Here is a 14,986-nt window from a genome sequence, read left to right on the forward strand (position 1 = left end):
TCAGACATTTAAACTACAAAGTGAGAATAGTCTCCCTTTCTCTTCTCTATGAACACCCCAGCAGGAGATGTGTGTTTCTGGTGGGGAGGTGGTATGGGGCATGGGAGAGGGGTGCTAGGGAAAGAGGAAGGATGATCAGGAAGAAGCCCATTTGGTGCCAACACTGGCTGGCCAGGACTTGTGCAGAGCCAGTGCCATGTATAGGCTTCTTCAGGCAGCATGGGGTCACTCTCAGGGAATAAATGACTTCCTGGTTTCTCAGTGGCATTCTGAAAGCTAGCAAGTCATATTCCTGGCTTGGCAGCCATACAACACCTGCTTAGAACTGCCAAAGTTATGTAGAAAAGGCTCTATTTACCCGAGGTTTATGGCCACACCTGTACCCCTAGTCTGGCACTGGGGCCCCCATGGCTGTGTAGTGTGTCCTTGGAAACCATTGCAGGGCTGGCCCCAAAGAGATAGGGTCAGCCACTCTGAGTGGACTTTCTGCTCCGCCCAGGTCTCCAGTGCAGCTGAAGTAGAAGCCATCACCAGCCAGAAGTTGGTTAAGAGTCATGCATACTCTGTCACTGGAGTCCAAGAGGTAAGATCAGACAGAAGGAGGGAGATGGTGACATGTGATAGTATTTCCATAAATCCAGGGCCCCCTGAGAGAAGCACAGTGGTGATCACTACTCAGAGCTCTTCTGCCCGCAGGGGTGCAGTCCATCTCTGCATGCACAGAGCCTCCACCTGCAAATCTGCAGTTAACTCCTGCTTTTCAGAACGGCCCGTTTGACTCCTTCTGCTCGGAGATGGAAGACTTGACTTCTCTGAGCTTTGGCTTTGTGGGTTCTAACTAAATGCAGGCATTCTTCTGAGATGTGGCAAGGAAAGTTGTAGGGATTGTCAGATAGATTCTACACATATTCTGAAAAGTGTGTTTGTGTGGGTAAAACAGTAGAAACCCATGGGATCCCAAGAAGGAGAAAAGTACCTGCCCTGACTTTCAGGGTAAGAATAATGATGTATTCCTCATTCTCCAACCCAAGGAGAAAGCATGGGCTATAATTTCTATTATTTTATTTCCTAGGTTCTGGTTATTTCCAAAAAGAATTTGAGGTGGTTTACAAAAGCATAGACATGACTAGGTACTGTGGCTTGTGTTTTTGGGAGGCCAAAGTGTGAGTATTACTTAAGGCCAGAAGTTTAAAACCAGCCTGGGCACCACAGCATGACCCTGTCTCTACAAAAAAGTCAGCCAGGCATGGTGGTGCGCACTCATAGTCTCAGCTACTCAGAAGGCTGAAGTTAGAGGACTGCTTGAGCCCAGGAATTCAATGTTACAGTGAGCTATGACTGTGCTACGGAACTGCAACCTGGGTGACAGAGAAAGACCTTGTCTTTAAAAAGCTAAATAAATACATATATTGATTTTTGAAAAAATAAAAAGCGTAAGGCTGGGTGAAGTGGCTCAAGCCTGTAACCCTAGCACTCTGGGAGGCCAAGGCAGGTGGATCGTCTGAGCTCATGAGTTCGAGACCAGTTTAAGCCAGAGCGAGACCCTGTCTCTAAAAAATAGCCAGGCGTTGTGATGGGTGTCTGTAGTTCCAGCTACTCAGGAAGCTGAGGCAAGGGGATCACTTGAGCCCAAGAGTTTGAGATTCTTGTGAGCTATGATGCCACAGCACTCTACTGAAGGTGACAAAGTGAGATTCTGTCTCAAAAATAAAAATAAAGATAAATGAAAGCATAGGCAGAATGAAACTATGCAACTAAAGTAAAATATATCCATCTAGAGTAGAGACAGTGCCACAACTGGGAAATCAGTTTTGCTTTGGGCTTCCCAATAGCCCAGGCAAAAATGATAATGGATATCCTTGCCTTTGTTATTTATTGAAATAGCATAGATGCTCATTACCTGTATCTGTGTTTCACAAACATACTCTTTAATCAAGTCAATCTCACAAACATGAATTGTGTATGCATATGTGAACATTGGGCCAGGGCATGTTGGAGCATGCAAAAGAAATTAAGACAACAAAGACCTAACAGTCCACACTCAGTTTGTGTGTGTGTAGGTGAATGCAAACACTGTGCAGGGGTGCCTGGGGCTCGTACTTGAGTGTTCGATATATGTGTGGATTTATGAGCATGGGTATTGGAGACAGACTGTCAGAGTTCCCATCTTGCATCTTCCATCTATTAATGGGAATGTTAGGTAACAAAACTTCTCTAAATCTCAGATTTGGGGGCTATAAAATAAAGATAATAATAGTACACAGCTCACAGGATTGTAATGATCTTTAAATGAAGTGATAATGAATTTGAAATGCTTAGCATGGCACCTAGTCCATAGATCATACTCAGTAAATGCTAACTGCAGTGCTATTGGTGTTTGTTTGAAGGGCATTTATTATCATTAGGGCGCATGTGTTAAGAACGAACTCAACCTGAGTTAACTCTACCATGTAAATCCCAGTTAAAGCAGGCATAAACTTGTTTTTGTACTAGACTCACTATTTTATTCAAATAAATTATGAAAAATAGATCAGTTGGCCAAAGTCTGAAAACATACAATAAATAAAAGTAAGGTCATTTAGGGATGTTTGAAAAATTTATTACAAATCTCTTAGGTGCAGACATGAATGTGAAGCAGCAGGAGCGCAGTAATTCTTTTCTGTGTGTGGAACTTGCAGGTAGATTTCCGCGGTCGTCCAGAGAAGCTGATCAGACTCAGGAACCCATGGGGAGAAGTGGAGTGGTCAGGAGCCTGGAGTGATGAGTATGTTCTTCCCTCCTGCCCCAGTGCTTACCTCCCTCTGCAGAAGATGTCATGTAAAACACACCATGAGACTCCTGCCACTGTGAGCTCAGCAGCACTTACTATCCACAAATCACACAGCCGGTTCAGAAAGAGTATTAAATGATTCCAGGTTGGGAAAAACAAATGAAAACCACTGAGCTGTAGTCTTTGATTCTTGGCTTTCTGCTTTGGTATTTGAAAGTTGGCAGCTCCATTGAATTTTGCTTAGTGCTGAAGGGTTTTTGTATTTTTCACCTACCACACTGTGGTGGTCCAAAGGTCAAATCGATCCCTCACAATCTGCTTCTTTCCACTCCACAAACACTGGTCACTCTGACAAAGGCCAAAGCCCTCAGCACCAAGAGGACATGACAGGTGCTGAGAAAATGGAATTTGACTCTGGCCACCCTGGGCTCTGGGCCCAGCAGGCAGGGAAGAACAGGGTGGGATGGGGGTGGGGAGGGAGCAGAGACTGGCTGTGACAGGGACAGGTATTGATCGCTGATTTGGGCAGTTCTCTCTGCTCATGACAGGAAGTTGGGCAGGGGTGGTGGTGTCTGGGCCTGCTGTGCCCTGGATTCCATGTCCCCAGGGTACAGGAGGATGGGGAAAGCATAGGTTAGTTTCTGTCCAGTTCTCACAGCTGGAGTGCAGGAGGCAGATTGATGTCAGGGAATGGATTAGAACCACCAGTCTCTTTAAGAAAGAGCCACGGAGTGGAAATGATTGTAACAATTCCTCCCTCTCAATATAGCCCTCTGACAACCCCTGGACGGTTGTCCATGTTTGGTGATGGCACTAGGGCTTTTGAAGGGAAGATTGCTGTATTTAATCACAGCATCATCACTGCTGACTGCAGCTCAAAGCTGCAGTAGTTTCCTTCAGGACACACATTATCATAAAGAAACGTGTGTCCCTGGGGCCACAGATGGGACTCCTGGAGGAAAGGTTTTCTCAGTGCACTGAGATTGAGCAAAATCCAAGAGCATGATTCTGCCAACTGTCCTAAATAGATGATATGGCTACATGAAATTGAACCCCTGAGTTTGGGCCTTGTTCACCAATAGCTGTTTACCAAACTGACAAAAATGCTGTATGACTTTATTTCCTTTCCCAGAGCCACCCACCCTCTAACAGGCTGGGAAGAGCCCAGGGGTGGCACGTAGTGACTGTCAAGGGCTGAGGGCCCACCAGCTGGAGTTGTAGCCTGGGATATTTGCATATCAGCTGTTGGGGAAGGAGGACACTGGCTCTCTGCAGTGACACTCCTAAGCTCAGCTCAATGTTTAGCCAGATTTTACTTAAGTTTAAAAAAAAATTGAGAGATTAGGTCAGATCTAGAATTTACCAACTTGTGTCCTGATTTTTGTTTATAAGAAGTACATTCTTAGTTGGGCATTGTTGTGGGCACCTATAGTCCCAGATACTTGGGAGGCTGAGATAAGAGAATCGCTTAAGCCCAAGAGTTGGAGGTTGCTGTGAGCTGTGACGCCATGGTACTCTACCAAGGGCAACATAGTGAGACTCTGTTTCAATAAAAAAAAAAAAAGAAGAAGTACATTCTGAGATTTGGCTCTGATCAAATTAGTGTTTCAATGAATTAAAAGAGCCCTGGGAACTCTTTTGATGCTCCCCCAGGGCCCTGGAAGGCCAGCTTAGAGGGATAGGCTGGGCTGGGCTGGGCTGGGCTGGGCTAGGCCGGGCTGAGCCCCAGCTTTTATGCCAGGGAGGAAAGGTGTTTAGGTTTGCTGAGAGTACTCAAGGAAGGGAATCTTTTTAAAAAGATGGATCTTGATATTGTTCAGATATTTCGCTGCATACATATATCAGGAAAACTTAACTCTGTAAAGGTCAGGCAGCTGGGGATGGCATTTGAATGAAGTCTGTGAATGTTGCCATGGAAATGTTGCCAGCAAGAGGCCACCCAGGGTGATGTTACTTCAGGGAAATTGCCATAAAACTGGGCCTGATGGTCATTCTTGTAGGCTCAGAACTGGATCATGTCCATGTACCCAGAGCTGGTCAGCCCCTTTCCCAATATGTTCATCCCAGAATGATGGATAAGTCAGAATGACAACTTTCTAAATGATACTGGAGTGCATACCTTTTTTGTGACATGAACTCTTAAATCTCCCCTCCTAGACTTCCCTATTCCTGTGATCAGGGGCCTGGGAGTCTTAGTGAGAAGTGTCAAACTTACCTGGAGAGTGAAAAATAGAGCCAGGTTATAATTTCCCTGCTCCGTTAGTGCCTATGGAGCCCATGTCCCCAGCCTGCATCCCCTTCCTAGTCGGCGCCCTCTCCCACACTGTTCATCTTCCACCCAGATGTTATTGGTGGTCCAGTGCTGATCCCTTAGGAGAAGTTTAGCTGTAATAAATGTCTTGTGCCTCAGCAGGACCCCTCAGGAACTACCATCTCTATTTTGTACCCTCCCGCTTCCCCGCAGTGCACCAGAGTGGAATGATATAGATCCCAGGCAGAAGGAAGAGCTGGATAAGAAGGCTGAGGACGGAGAGTTCTGGTGAGAGAGTTTCTGCTGGAGATCTGTCCCCTTGGTTATGGGTCCATTTCCAGTTCTGATGGGGGCACAGCCAGTTGTAGGTCTTCTCAGGAATGGACATAGTTCCTGGCTACGGAGCATTCACTCTTCTCCCCCTTTTGTCCTAGCACAATTCTACCACTATACTGCTATGTCGAAAGTGCTGAAACCAAGATATCTGGGCCCCCAATGTGGCTTAGTTACCAGCCTGTCTTTCTCAGTTTCTGTATCTTTCCAGTGAACTGAGAGTGCTGCTCCATCTCTATAAGTGAAGATTTAGCTTACCACAGATACAGGATAACTTTCTCACTAGTGAACTCCCGAAGATAATAAGGATACCCCTTGAATTTGGTACAACTTAGCTAGACATCACTGAGAATTAAATAAAGAGAAACCTCTTGTGGGCCTCGGCTTAACTCAGCCTAGAGGCAGAAGCTTGTTCAGATGACTTCCTGGGGTTGGTAAGATAAGTGAGGAGGTTCCATACAAGAACGCAGAAGCTGACAATTGCAAGACATGTAGAGAGCAGGCTCTGCACGTCTGCATCAGGGGGTGGCAGGAAGGGGAAGCCAGCCACAGCTCCAGGGCTGCCTCCAGTGATCTCTCCCAGGCCAGTAGGCATGGCTTTAATCACCTTTTCAGCCAACCCACCTCTATTCACTGAGAGCCTTCTGGTTCCTGTGCCCTCAGGATGTCATTTTCAGATTTCTTAAAGCAGTTTTCTCGCCTGGAGATCTGTAACCTGTCCCCAGACTCTCTGAGCAGCGAGGAGGTGCACAAATGGAACCTGCTTCTGTTCAACGGCCGCTGGACCCGGGGCTCCAGTGCTGGGGGCTGCCAGAACTACCCAGGTAGGGTGAAGGGCTCCTTCTGACTTGTATTCTCGGAGCTGGGTGACTATATATGTTAGTTTCTGGAATTTGGACTTGGATCTTTAGCTCTTGGGCACTCTCTGGAGGCCTGACTTCTGTCCAAAGCATGGGGCCAGGGCACAAGGACTGGCAGTGGCTCTGTGGCTGCTCACCCTGAGACCCAATCTCAGTTTCTGTGTGTTCACACTGTCCCTGCTTCACCTACCTTCCCCTGTCCTCGAAGGATGTACTTCTTTTTACTGACCTGACCTTGGCACCCTACGCTAAGACCTCCTGTTCTTCTGTTGGGCTTCTGCCATCCCCACCTAACCTGGCAGGCTGACACCATCTGCTGAGCTCTGGGATGCTGTGGCTCATGGTGTGCTAGAGGAACATGGGACAACAGCTGCTGTTGCAATAGACTGCATCCATCAGGGCGGCCGTTTTCCTTCGTGTTTGTGCCTGAGTCAGAGGTGGAGGGGTGTAGACAGTGTGCACCAGGGATGGCCACACACAGGTGCAGGGCATGAGACTGGCTGCTCCCCTCTCCCACAGGAGTCACTGTGACTCAGTCCCTCATGGGGATAGTCTGGTGCAAAATGTTGCCTCTCACTAACCCTGGGTCCTCATCTTCTGAAAGGTGGGATGCCTTCTGCAGTTCACAAAAGATCACTAATGCGTACATGTATAGGCTCCTCCTAGGCTGAATCGGCTGAGTCAGAGCCTGATGAAGAAACTCCAAAAATCGACCCCACATCTCTAAGGAGAAATGAAGAAAAGCAAAACCCACCCTCTCCGCTTTCCACCTCCCTGCTCGGTTTGCTGATAATATGTTGATTGACTTAGACTGTAAGCCATGGGGCAGGGCCACTCACTCTCCTCAAGACGCTCTTCACTGAGTGGAAGCAGCATTGTAATAAAACGTCACCTGGGTACACTGCTGGGCTCTTGACAAGGTCTCTCCTTTTTTACCCGCTTCCAGCCCAAAGCTTCTAGTCCTGGCGGCTGTGACCAGAGTGGTGAGCAGAGAGGAAGGAGGGATTTCCACGTCCTGCTCCTGTTGCTAGCTTAGCTTTTGTGAGCTTTTGTGAGGGGCATTAACCTTTTTTGAACTTCAGTTTTCTTTCTTTCTTTGTTTCTTTTTTTTTTTTTTTTGAGACAGAGTCTAACTGTGTCACCCTCGGTAGAGTACCGTGGTGTCACAGCTCATCTTGGGCTTAAGTGATTCTCCTGCCTCAGCCTCCAAGTAGGTAGGACTACAGACGCTTGCCACAATGCCCGGCTGTTTTTGTTGTTGTTGTTGCAGTTGTCATTGTTGTTTAGCAGGGCCTGGCCGGGTTTGAACCCACCAGCCTCTGTGTATGTGGCTGGCGTGCTAACCACTGAGTACGGGTGCCAAGCCTGAGCTTCAGTTTTCAAATCCTTAAAATGAGGTCATCATTTCTACCTTCCAACCTCACTGGGTCGCTGGAAGTGCTGTAACACAGAGTGTATGGGGAAGCACTTTGTAAACTGTGTAGTATTCTACAAATGGGATGCATTATTTTTATGGCCCATTCTCTTCCTCCAGTACTGTTAAGGAGTAAACAGAAAATGTAGGGATTGCAGTAATGTTGCATTTGGGAGAAATTAAAATATGCTCAGCATTAGCAAGCTCTTACAGAATGTGTAGGAGATTTGCATGGATCATTTTGGGAGTTCAGAAATGTACCGGTACCCAAGGTGTCTGTTGGCACCAAATCACAGACCCATCTGTGCCGCCAACTAGCTGTCAGGAAGAGACGGATCATTCTAGCTCTTTGGTAATGATGTCAGTATAGAGGATCATAGACTCTTCTCTGTCTCCTTTGGAATATATAGATATTTGGCTTTCAAATCTATATATACTTGTGCCTTAAAAAAATCTGCAAATGGAGATCCCAGGAAAGTGAAATTGAATACATTATCATATTGTTAAGAAAATATAATAATCAATGGCTCTTGGTCACCTATGAATGATTTATTAAGTCATAGCCCTTCTCTAAAGGATGTAGGAACTCCCCCATCCCTTCCCACACCTTTCTTCCCCCAGGGTACATCATTATTAAAATTGCTGAGGTCCAAGCATGGAAACACCTGTCAGGCCCATCTTCTTCAATTATGTTTTGCTGCTAAACTCCATGATAGAATTTCTGTGCACCCTTGGATGAGCCCTCTGACCCCTTTGTGCTTTGTGTTGAGTAGTCAAGAGATTGAGAGATTTTTTAAAAGTCATCTTTGAAATGGAGTCTTTTATAATTTTTTTTTTGCAGTTTTTGGCCAGGGCTGGATTTGAACCCACCACCTCTGGCATATGGGGCCAGCGCCCTATTCCATTGAGGCACAGGCACCATCCTGAAATGGAGTCTTTTATTTTGTTTTTGCAGTTTTTGGCCAGGGCTGGGTTTGAACCTGCCACCTCTGGCATATGGGGCCAGCACCCTACTTCTTTGAGCCACAGGCACTGCCAAGAAATAGAGTCTTTTAAAATAGCCATAGTTAGTGTGGTGGGAAAGCTTCTTAATTGCCCATTGTGATTCCTCCTGCATTACTAACTGACTCCCTCTTGAAGGGTGTGTGGCTCACCGATGGGCAGGGACACTGAAGCCATTATGTGAGCTCCCTGGGGTGATGGATGGAAGATTAGCTCTTAGTCTCTGGGTGCTGCAACCTGGGACAACAGCCTCCGGTCATTCCCTGAAACTGTCCTTGGAGAGAGAACATGTGCCAGTCACAGAGTGAGAGCGGTTATCTCCTATCTGACTGGGTAGAGGCCTCCCTGGAAGCTAGTCTCTTCTGGGACTTTGTCCTCATCTGTCCCAGGGACAAGCGTTTTACCTAGAGATCCCCTGTTCTCCAGGAGTTAGGTCAGGAGCTGAACACAAGGGATGCAAACTATTTCCTTAGGAAGACTTGGAGGTGGTAGCTCCCTGTGGTCCTGGGATTATGGAATCCTGAGTATTTCTAGTCAAGCCCTGTGGGCTCCTGGCTGATAAAATGGACAAGCGCAAATTTTCCAAATGCTACAGGATGTGGCTGCTTGTGTGTGGGTGGGGTACGGAGGTAGAGGGAAATGCTTGGCTTTCTTGTAGAGAACACTTCCGAGGCATAGTCTGGACAGAGTTGTGCTTCCATTGGGATGACCAAGTTCTTCCCTTTCATTCTTTTTCTCCCTGCCTTCTCAACGCCCCCATATGGGGAACCACCATCACCTGGGTGACTTCCAGCCACTTATTGGACCAATCCCCAGTTCAAAATCCATTTGGATGAGGTGGATGAAGACCAGGAGGAGGGCGATGGTGAACCCTGCTGTACGGTCCTGCTGGGTCTGATGCAGAAAAATCATAGGCGACAGAAGAGGATAGGCCAGGGCATGCTAAGCATTGGCTACGCTGTCTACCAGGTACCGCCGAGCTGGGTTCATCCTTGTTTGCATACTTGTCTTGCTGAGTATTTTGCCCAGTGACTATAGCATATCTTTCCTATTGCTTCATTGTTGCTAGTCAAGTGTTGTCTTTGCTCCCTAAATTCCTCTCCCAGTGGCCTTACTGAACTCTGACTTCCATACTTAGAGATTCATTCCTATGGCTTAACCTTCTGGTGTTAACATTGAGATGTGTAGTTCATTAAACTTTTCCCATCATCGAGGACTCAGAGTATTTGTGCTCATTAGATTCTTTTTCATGTGTTACCTTTTCAGGGGACAGGAACTAAGAACATGAAGCATGAGGCACTTGGGGTGATGTGGGGAGCAGAAGAGACATCCTTGAGTTTGGGAAGGAGGCTGGGTATAGGAGTCAAAGACAATTTGCCCTTCCTTCTACCCTGGGTGGCCTGAGGCACTTGTTGGAACACGCAGGGCATGGGCTGGGGTGATGGAAGCTATGTGGCCATTTTCTGTTCTGGTGTCTGGGGCTGGATACGTGCTGGCTGTTGTCCAAGGTTGCAGTCCCTGGGTGCTGCTTTACCCTGGGAACCACCCTACACGGGTTTAACAGCCTCACAGATATGTTAAAGCAAGACTTTTGGGTCTTGACAAGTCTAGCTAGGAACAAATTGGAATCTTTTTTTTTTTTTTATACAGGAAAAGATTCCTTATAATAAATTCCAAAGGGATTCATGGTGGGTATTTTTATATGATTTTGTTAAAAATGAATGTCTTGGGAAAGGAATAGTTCTAATCAGAAAGAACAAGAGCTGGTTGGAGGCCCAAAATCTCAGTATAAATTAAGGTATGAAAAAGAAGTATTGTAATAAGAAAGCAGTAAGGAAAAGTACAACTGGCAAGCTCATACACCTCATGCCCACCCCTCTCTTTCTCATATTCTGGAACTTATGACTTTAGAGTTTCTGGTGTGTGTGTGTGTGTTTATTTTATGTTGGAAGAACAGCAGTTGGAAAATATTTGCTACTTGATGGTGGGAAGAAAAGAATTGCAAATGAATATGTTCCAATTCTACTTCAGCTTAGTTTTTTCATCCTTACCCAGAATGAAAGTAGCATAAAACCAGACTCTTTGCCTACAGAGATAACAACCAGAGAAGGTGATTGTGTACATATGGAGTCAATGAATTTTAACGAGTGTCTACTATGTGCTGTGTTGAATCAAGCTGGGCACAAGACACAGAGGAATATCATGTGGTCACTGTCCTCTGGGTGCTTATAGTCTGGAGCAGGAATCAGACACGTGTTTGAGCAATGGCAGGGCAGGGCAGGGCAGACCTGCTATGATGGGGATCACAACTATAGGCAGGGGTCTCCTCAACTTCACAGAGGGGGAGACTTTTGATCAGGACTTCATAAGACGAGCTAGATTTCAAAGGTGGAGAAGAGAGAACATTCTAGCCAGAAGGGCACTTCTTGATAGTTCAAAAATAAGTGATGGTTTTGCAGAGCAGATAGCAGGTGGGCATGGTTGCAAGGTAGGCTACATGGGGACCACAGTCACCTTTGGGCCTACCTGAGATAGCCAGATCAGCAAAGCAGTCTTCCAAAGGGACTGAAATAGCTTTGTGTGGCATTGTATGCTCTCATAAATAATATAGAAAAACATCGGTTTTTTAATCGTCAAGTTATAGTTATTTATATTGTAAAATATTCTAGTGTATGTGATCCATTGGACCTTCTTCTTCTTCTTCTTATTTTTTTTTGAGAAGGGGGGGGTCTTACTATGTTGCCCAGGCTGATGCTGAACTCCTGGGCTCAAGTGATCCTCCCACCTCAGCCTCCCAAGTATCTGAGACTACAGGTGAGGTCCACCATGCCTGGCTTGTGGTCCTTCTTCTTATGGCCAGAGGAATATAATTTCGAGCATGTCATCTGTGAACAGAAGCAGTTTTAAAGTTGGGTTAAGGGCATATAGAGTGTTGTGGGGAGTATCTGGTTGTAGGGATCCCACACTCCTACCCCTGTATCTCCCTCCTCCTGCTTTGACTGTTTATCTGAAATTGGAGTCTGATTTGAGGATGAAAACCTGCCACCAATTAAGCAGCAGCCAGGATCCCCTGGAGACTAAGGAGCCCTCCTTGTCTAGTCTCCTCTCTCTCCCCTTTATCTTCCTGCGGTGACAACAGGCTCCCTCCAGTCCAGCCTGTCATTTGTGTTCAGGATCCTGCACTTCACAGATGACTGTCCCTTCTATCTATCAGTAGGCAGTGGTTATGCTGCTCTAGACTGGTGCCACCTGGCTCAGTTCCTGTCCAGTGACTCTTGGCAGGGTGGAATCAGAGCATATTGAAGGCAGCGGTGGCTGAGTCATTAATGAAAGGGCAGCCGACGCAGCTAGGAAAGGCCCTGCTGAGGCGGGTAAAGGCTGTCAGGCCTGTGGCCGAGATGAAGATACCTGTGAAGCCTCTGCTTTCCCAGGGCCAGGGCCTCTGTGTGGGGGATTTTGGTTTCACACTCAAAATTAGAGGAGTCACCATCAACCTGGACTTTCCCTGGCTGCCAATGATGAATGGCGGTTGCAGCAGCGAGGCTGCTAGCTGATCCAAGTTTTCCCTAATATTTCTGTTTCTCAGGGTTGTAGGCTGTTGGTCCAGACGGAAGCCACAAATAATACCTGTCCTACTCCTCTCATCAAAAGAGCCCATGTGGGGCAGGGGCAAAGGAGGGCCAAGGACAAACTGAGGATCAGAATCACCTTCTTGAGCCTGACCCAGAAGCTCTGGGCATGGGAGGGTCCCCACCTGGGTCTGAAAGCTCTGACCTCCTGAGTCAACACTTCAGTTGCAAATAATAGAGCCTGACTCAAGCTAGGCTACTGAAAAAAGAATTCACCAGCTTCTGCAACCAAAACAAGGGAAGGAAAGGGGTGCTTGGGACAAGGTCTTGGATGCTAATGGGACTTTCTCTCCATGTCTCCTCTTTAGTGCCGATGCCATTGTGGTAGTCTAGATTTCTTCCCTAATACTACTAACATTAAGAAAGGGGCCCCTTCTCTTAGTTCTGATTCAAAAATCCTAGGAAAGTCACTGATGAACTCAGCTTGGGCCATGTGCCTGTTCCTGGGCCACTCATCACAGCCAAGGGCAGGATAAATTATGGCTCAGGCTGAGTGAGAGCCCCTGTTCCCTTGATTTAAGAGGCCAGGCCTGAAATTCTGTAGGAAGATGCTAGCTCTCATTTAAATCCTAAGGTTATTCCTCCTGAAGAATTTGTGATTCCGGAAGATTGTATAACTAGCAGCGGTTCTCAACCTGTGGGTCGCGATCCACAGGAACTGTATTAAAGGGCTGAAGCATTAGGAAGGTTGAGAACCACTGAACTAGAGGGTAAAGTAAAAAAGTAGAGCACCCCCCCTTAGATTTCTAGAGCTCAATAGTCTGCACATGGCCTTGAAATTCATCAATGACTTTCCAGTTTCAGAAATGCTGACCAGTTTCTCATTCTAGAGTGAACTTCCTCCCTAGTGGCCCAGGATTACAGTTTGTCTTCAGGATGTTGGGAGGGCCTTGGAGCTCTCAAGTGACCTGCTTTTTCCTTCTGCTCTCTAGGTTCCTGAGGAGGTATGTGAGTATGACAGAGACACCTTCCTCTGGTGAGAAACAGCTTGGCTGCTTGGGGGATGGGCACCCAAAGTCACCTGCCTCCTGTGATGGAAGCCGGTTCTCCCACAGACTCTCACACAATCTGGTCCTGAACCAGATCACACAGTAGCTCTGAGAGTTGGTGAAGACCATCTCAAGTCCCATCTGTCAGGCCCCCATGGTGGGAACAGTGGTAACCTTTGTTCCCTGTGTGCTTGGTGTTCTGAACAGGGTGATTTCAAAATGCAGCCAAGGTTAAGAGCCAGCATTCTAGCTGGGCTTCCCCCAGCTGGAGTCCACTGCACGAATTACATAGAGGTACATCTGCCCTGCTGCAGCTTTGCCCCAACTGTCCCAGATTCTCAAGCTTGGCCAGCCCTGGAGCATGTGCCAACAAGGCCCAAATTCATAGGCTCGTGCCTGGTCCCAAGGCTGCAGCCTGCTGATCTGCCCTGCGCTTGGCTCACAGATGCATGTTACTGATTACAGAGGCAACAGACAATGCAGTGTGGATGATTTAGGGCAAACTCTTCTTATTATTAGAAATTAATTAAAAACAAGCTATGTGTAGTTTTTGGTGGTTCCCATCAGAAACGTCCCATTTGTATGAGTGACCACATGCACACACGATGCTTCTTCCAGCAGCACCTCACAGCACCCTCAGTGTGTTACCATGGATCCTGGGCTCAGCGGGTGTCCACAGGCCTTCAGATCAACAGTTGTCAAACATGGACATGCTTCAGAACCCCCAGAAGGCTTGTTAAAGCATGGTCTATTTAATATCCCCAAGATTCTGGTTCTGTAGGTTGGGGGGGAGCCTGACAATGTGCATTTCTAGCAGTTATCCTTCAGTTCTCCTGCTGATCCTCCACCCATGGGTGGAGACCCACCCTCAGTTAAACCTGCTCAACCTCCATCCTGTCACTTGGAGCTGGGTCACGTCAAGGGAAGATGTGAGCATGAGGGATCTTGTGGCTCCTGCCTGTGCCGGGGCAGAGGGTACCCAGCTCTTGCCTCAGTGACCTCCAATTTCCATTCTGGTCTCCCAGACAGGGTTTCTGTAATGTGTTCTCTGGATTCTTGTTGGAATTCCATTTGCCCCTTTCTTGGCCCAACCCAAATTAGAGTGAGCTTACCCCTTCAACTCTCCTGAGTACCTTCTCCTGCTGGTACCTGGTCTCCTCCCCTTACTGTCAGCAGGGATGGCAAGAATGATCTTTAACTTAGGACAATTTGGCTGGGGCCATGGCTTGCTGTCCATGCCCAAACATTGTCTTGCCCAGAGCAGAAGCATTTTTTTTTTTTTTTTTTTGAGACAGACTCTCACTATTCCACCCTCGGTAGAGTGCCATTATGTCACAGCTCACAGCAACCTCACACTCTTGGGCTTAAGTGATTCTCTTGCCTCAGCCTCCCAGGTAGCTGGGACTACAGGCACCTGCTACAACACCCGGCTATCCTTTTTGGTTGTAGTTGTCATTGTTATTTGGCAGGCCGGGCTGGGTTCAAACCTGCCTGCTTCGGTGTATGTGGCTGGTGCCCTAACTGCTGAGCTACGGGTGCCGAGCCCAGAGTGGAAGCATTTTTACAGGGAATCCCAAGCACTGTGGCTGCCCCAGTAGCTGTGTCAGTGGGTCCTGGGTCACCCTAGAGCCTCTGTGTGGAGTCCTGGCAGGGCAGTAGGGACAGGAGGCATTGCTTCCTCCCTGATGCAGCAGACCTGTGATCCAGGGAAGGTCTGGTGACCATGAATGGATGCTGT

General features: G+C 47.3%; 1 protein-coding gene across 3 annotated transcripts in view; it reads left to right on the forward strand.

Annotated features, from left to right (window-relative positions):
• CAPN8 (calpain 8) overlaps positions 1 to 14,986 on the forward strand; it is a 90,495-nt gene that overhangs the window by 40,748 nt on the left and 34,761 nt on the right. For 2 of the 3 annotated variants that reach the window (XM_053607645.1, XM_053607646.1), the window contains exons 6-10: positions 500 to 583; positions 2,679 to 2,764; positions 5,235 to 5,309; positions 6,018 to 6,178; positions 9,424 to 9,599. In XM_053607645.1, coding sequence (XP_053463620.1) covers positions 500 to 583; positions 2,679 to 2,764; positions 5,235 to 5,309; positions 6,018 to 6,178; positions 9,424 to 9,599 — 582 coding nt within the window. Of the gene's footprint in view, positions 1 to 499; positions 584 to 2,678; positions 2,765 to 5,234; positions 5,310 to 6,017; positions 6,179 to 9,423; positions 9,600 to 13,191; positions 13,204 to 14,986 lie in introns of all 3 variants that reach the window. The other variant, XM_053607647.1, reaches the window with a different exon arrangement.

The sequence above is a fragment of the Nycticebus coucang genome, chromosome 10 (assembly GCF_027406575.1).
Source record: "Nycticebus coucang isolate mNycCou1 chromosome 10, mNycCou1.pri, whole genome shotgun sequence".
NCBI lineage: Eukaryota > Metazoa > Chordata > Mammalia > Primates > Lorisidae > Nycticebus > Nycticebus coucang.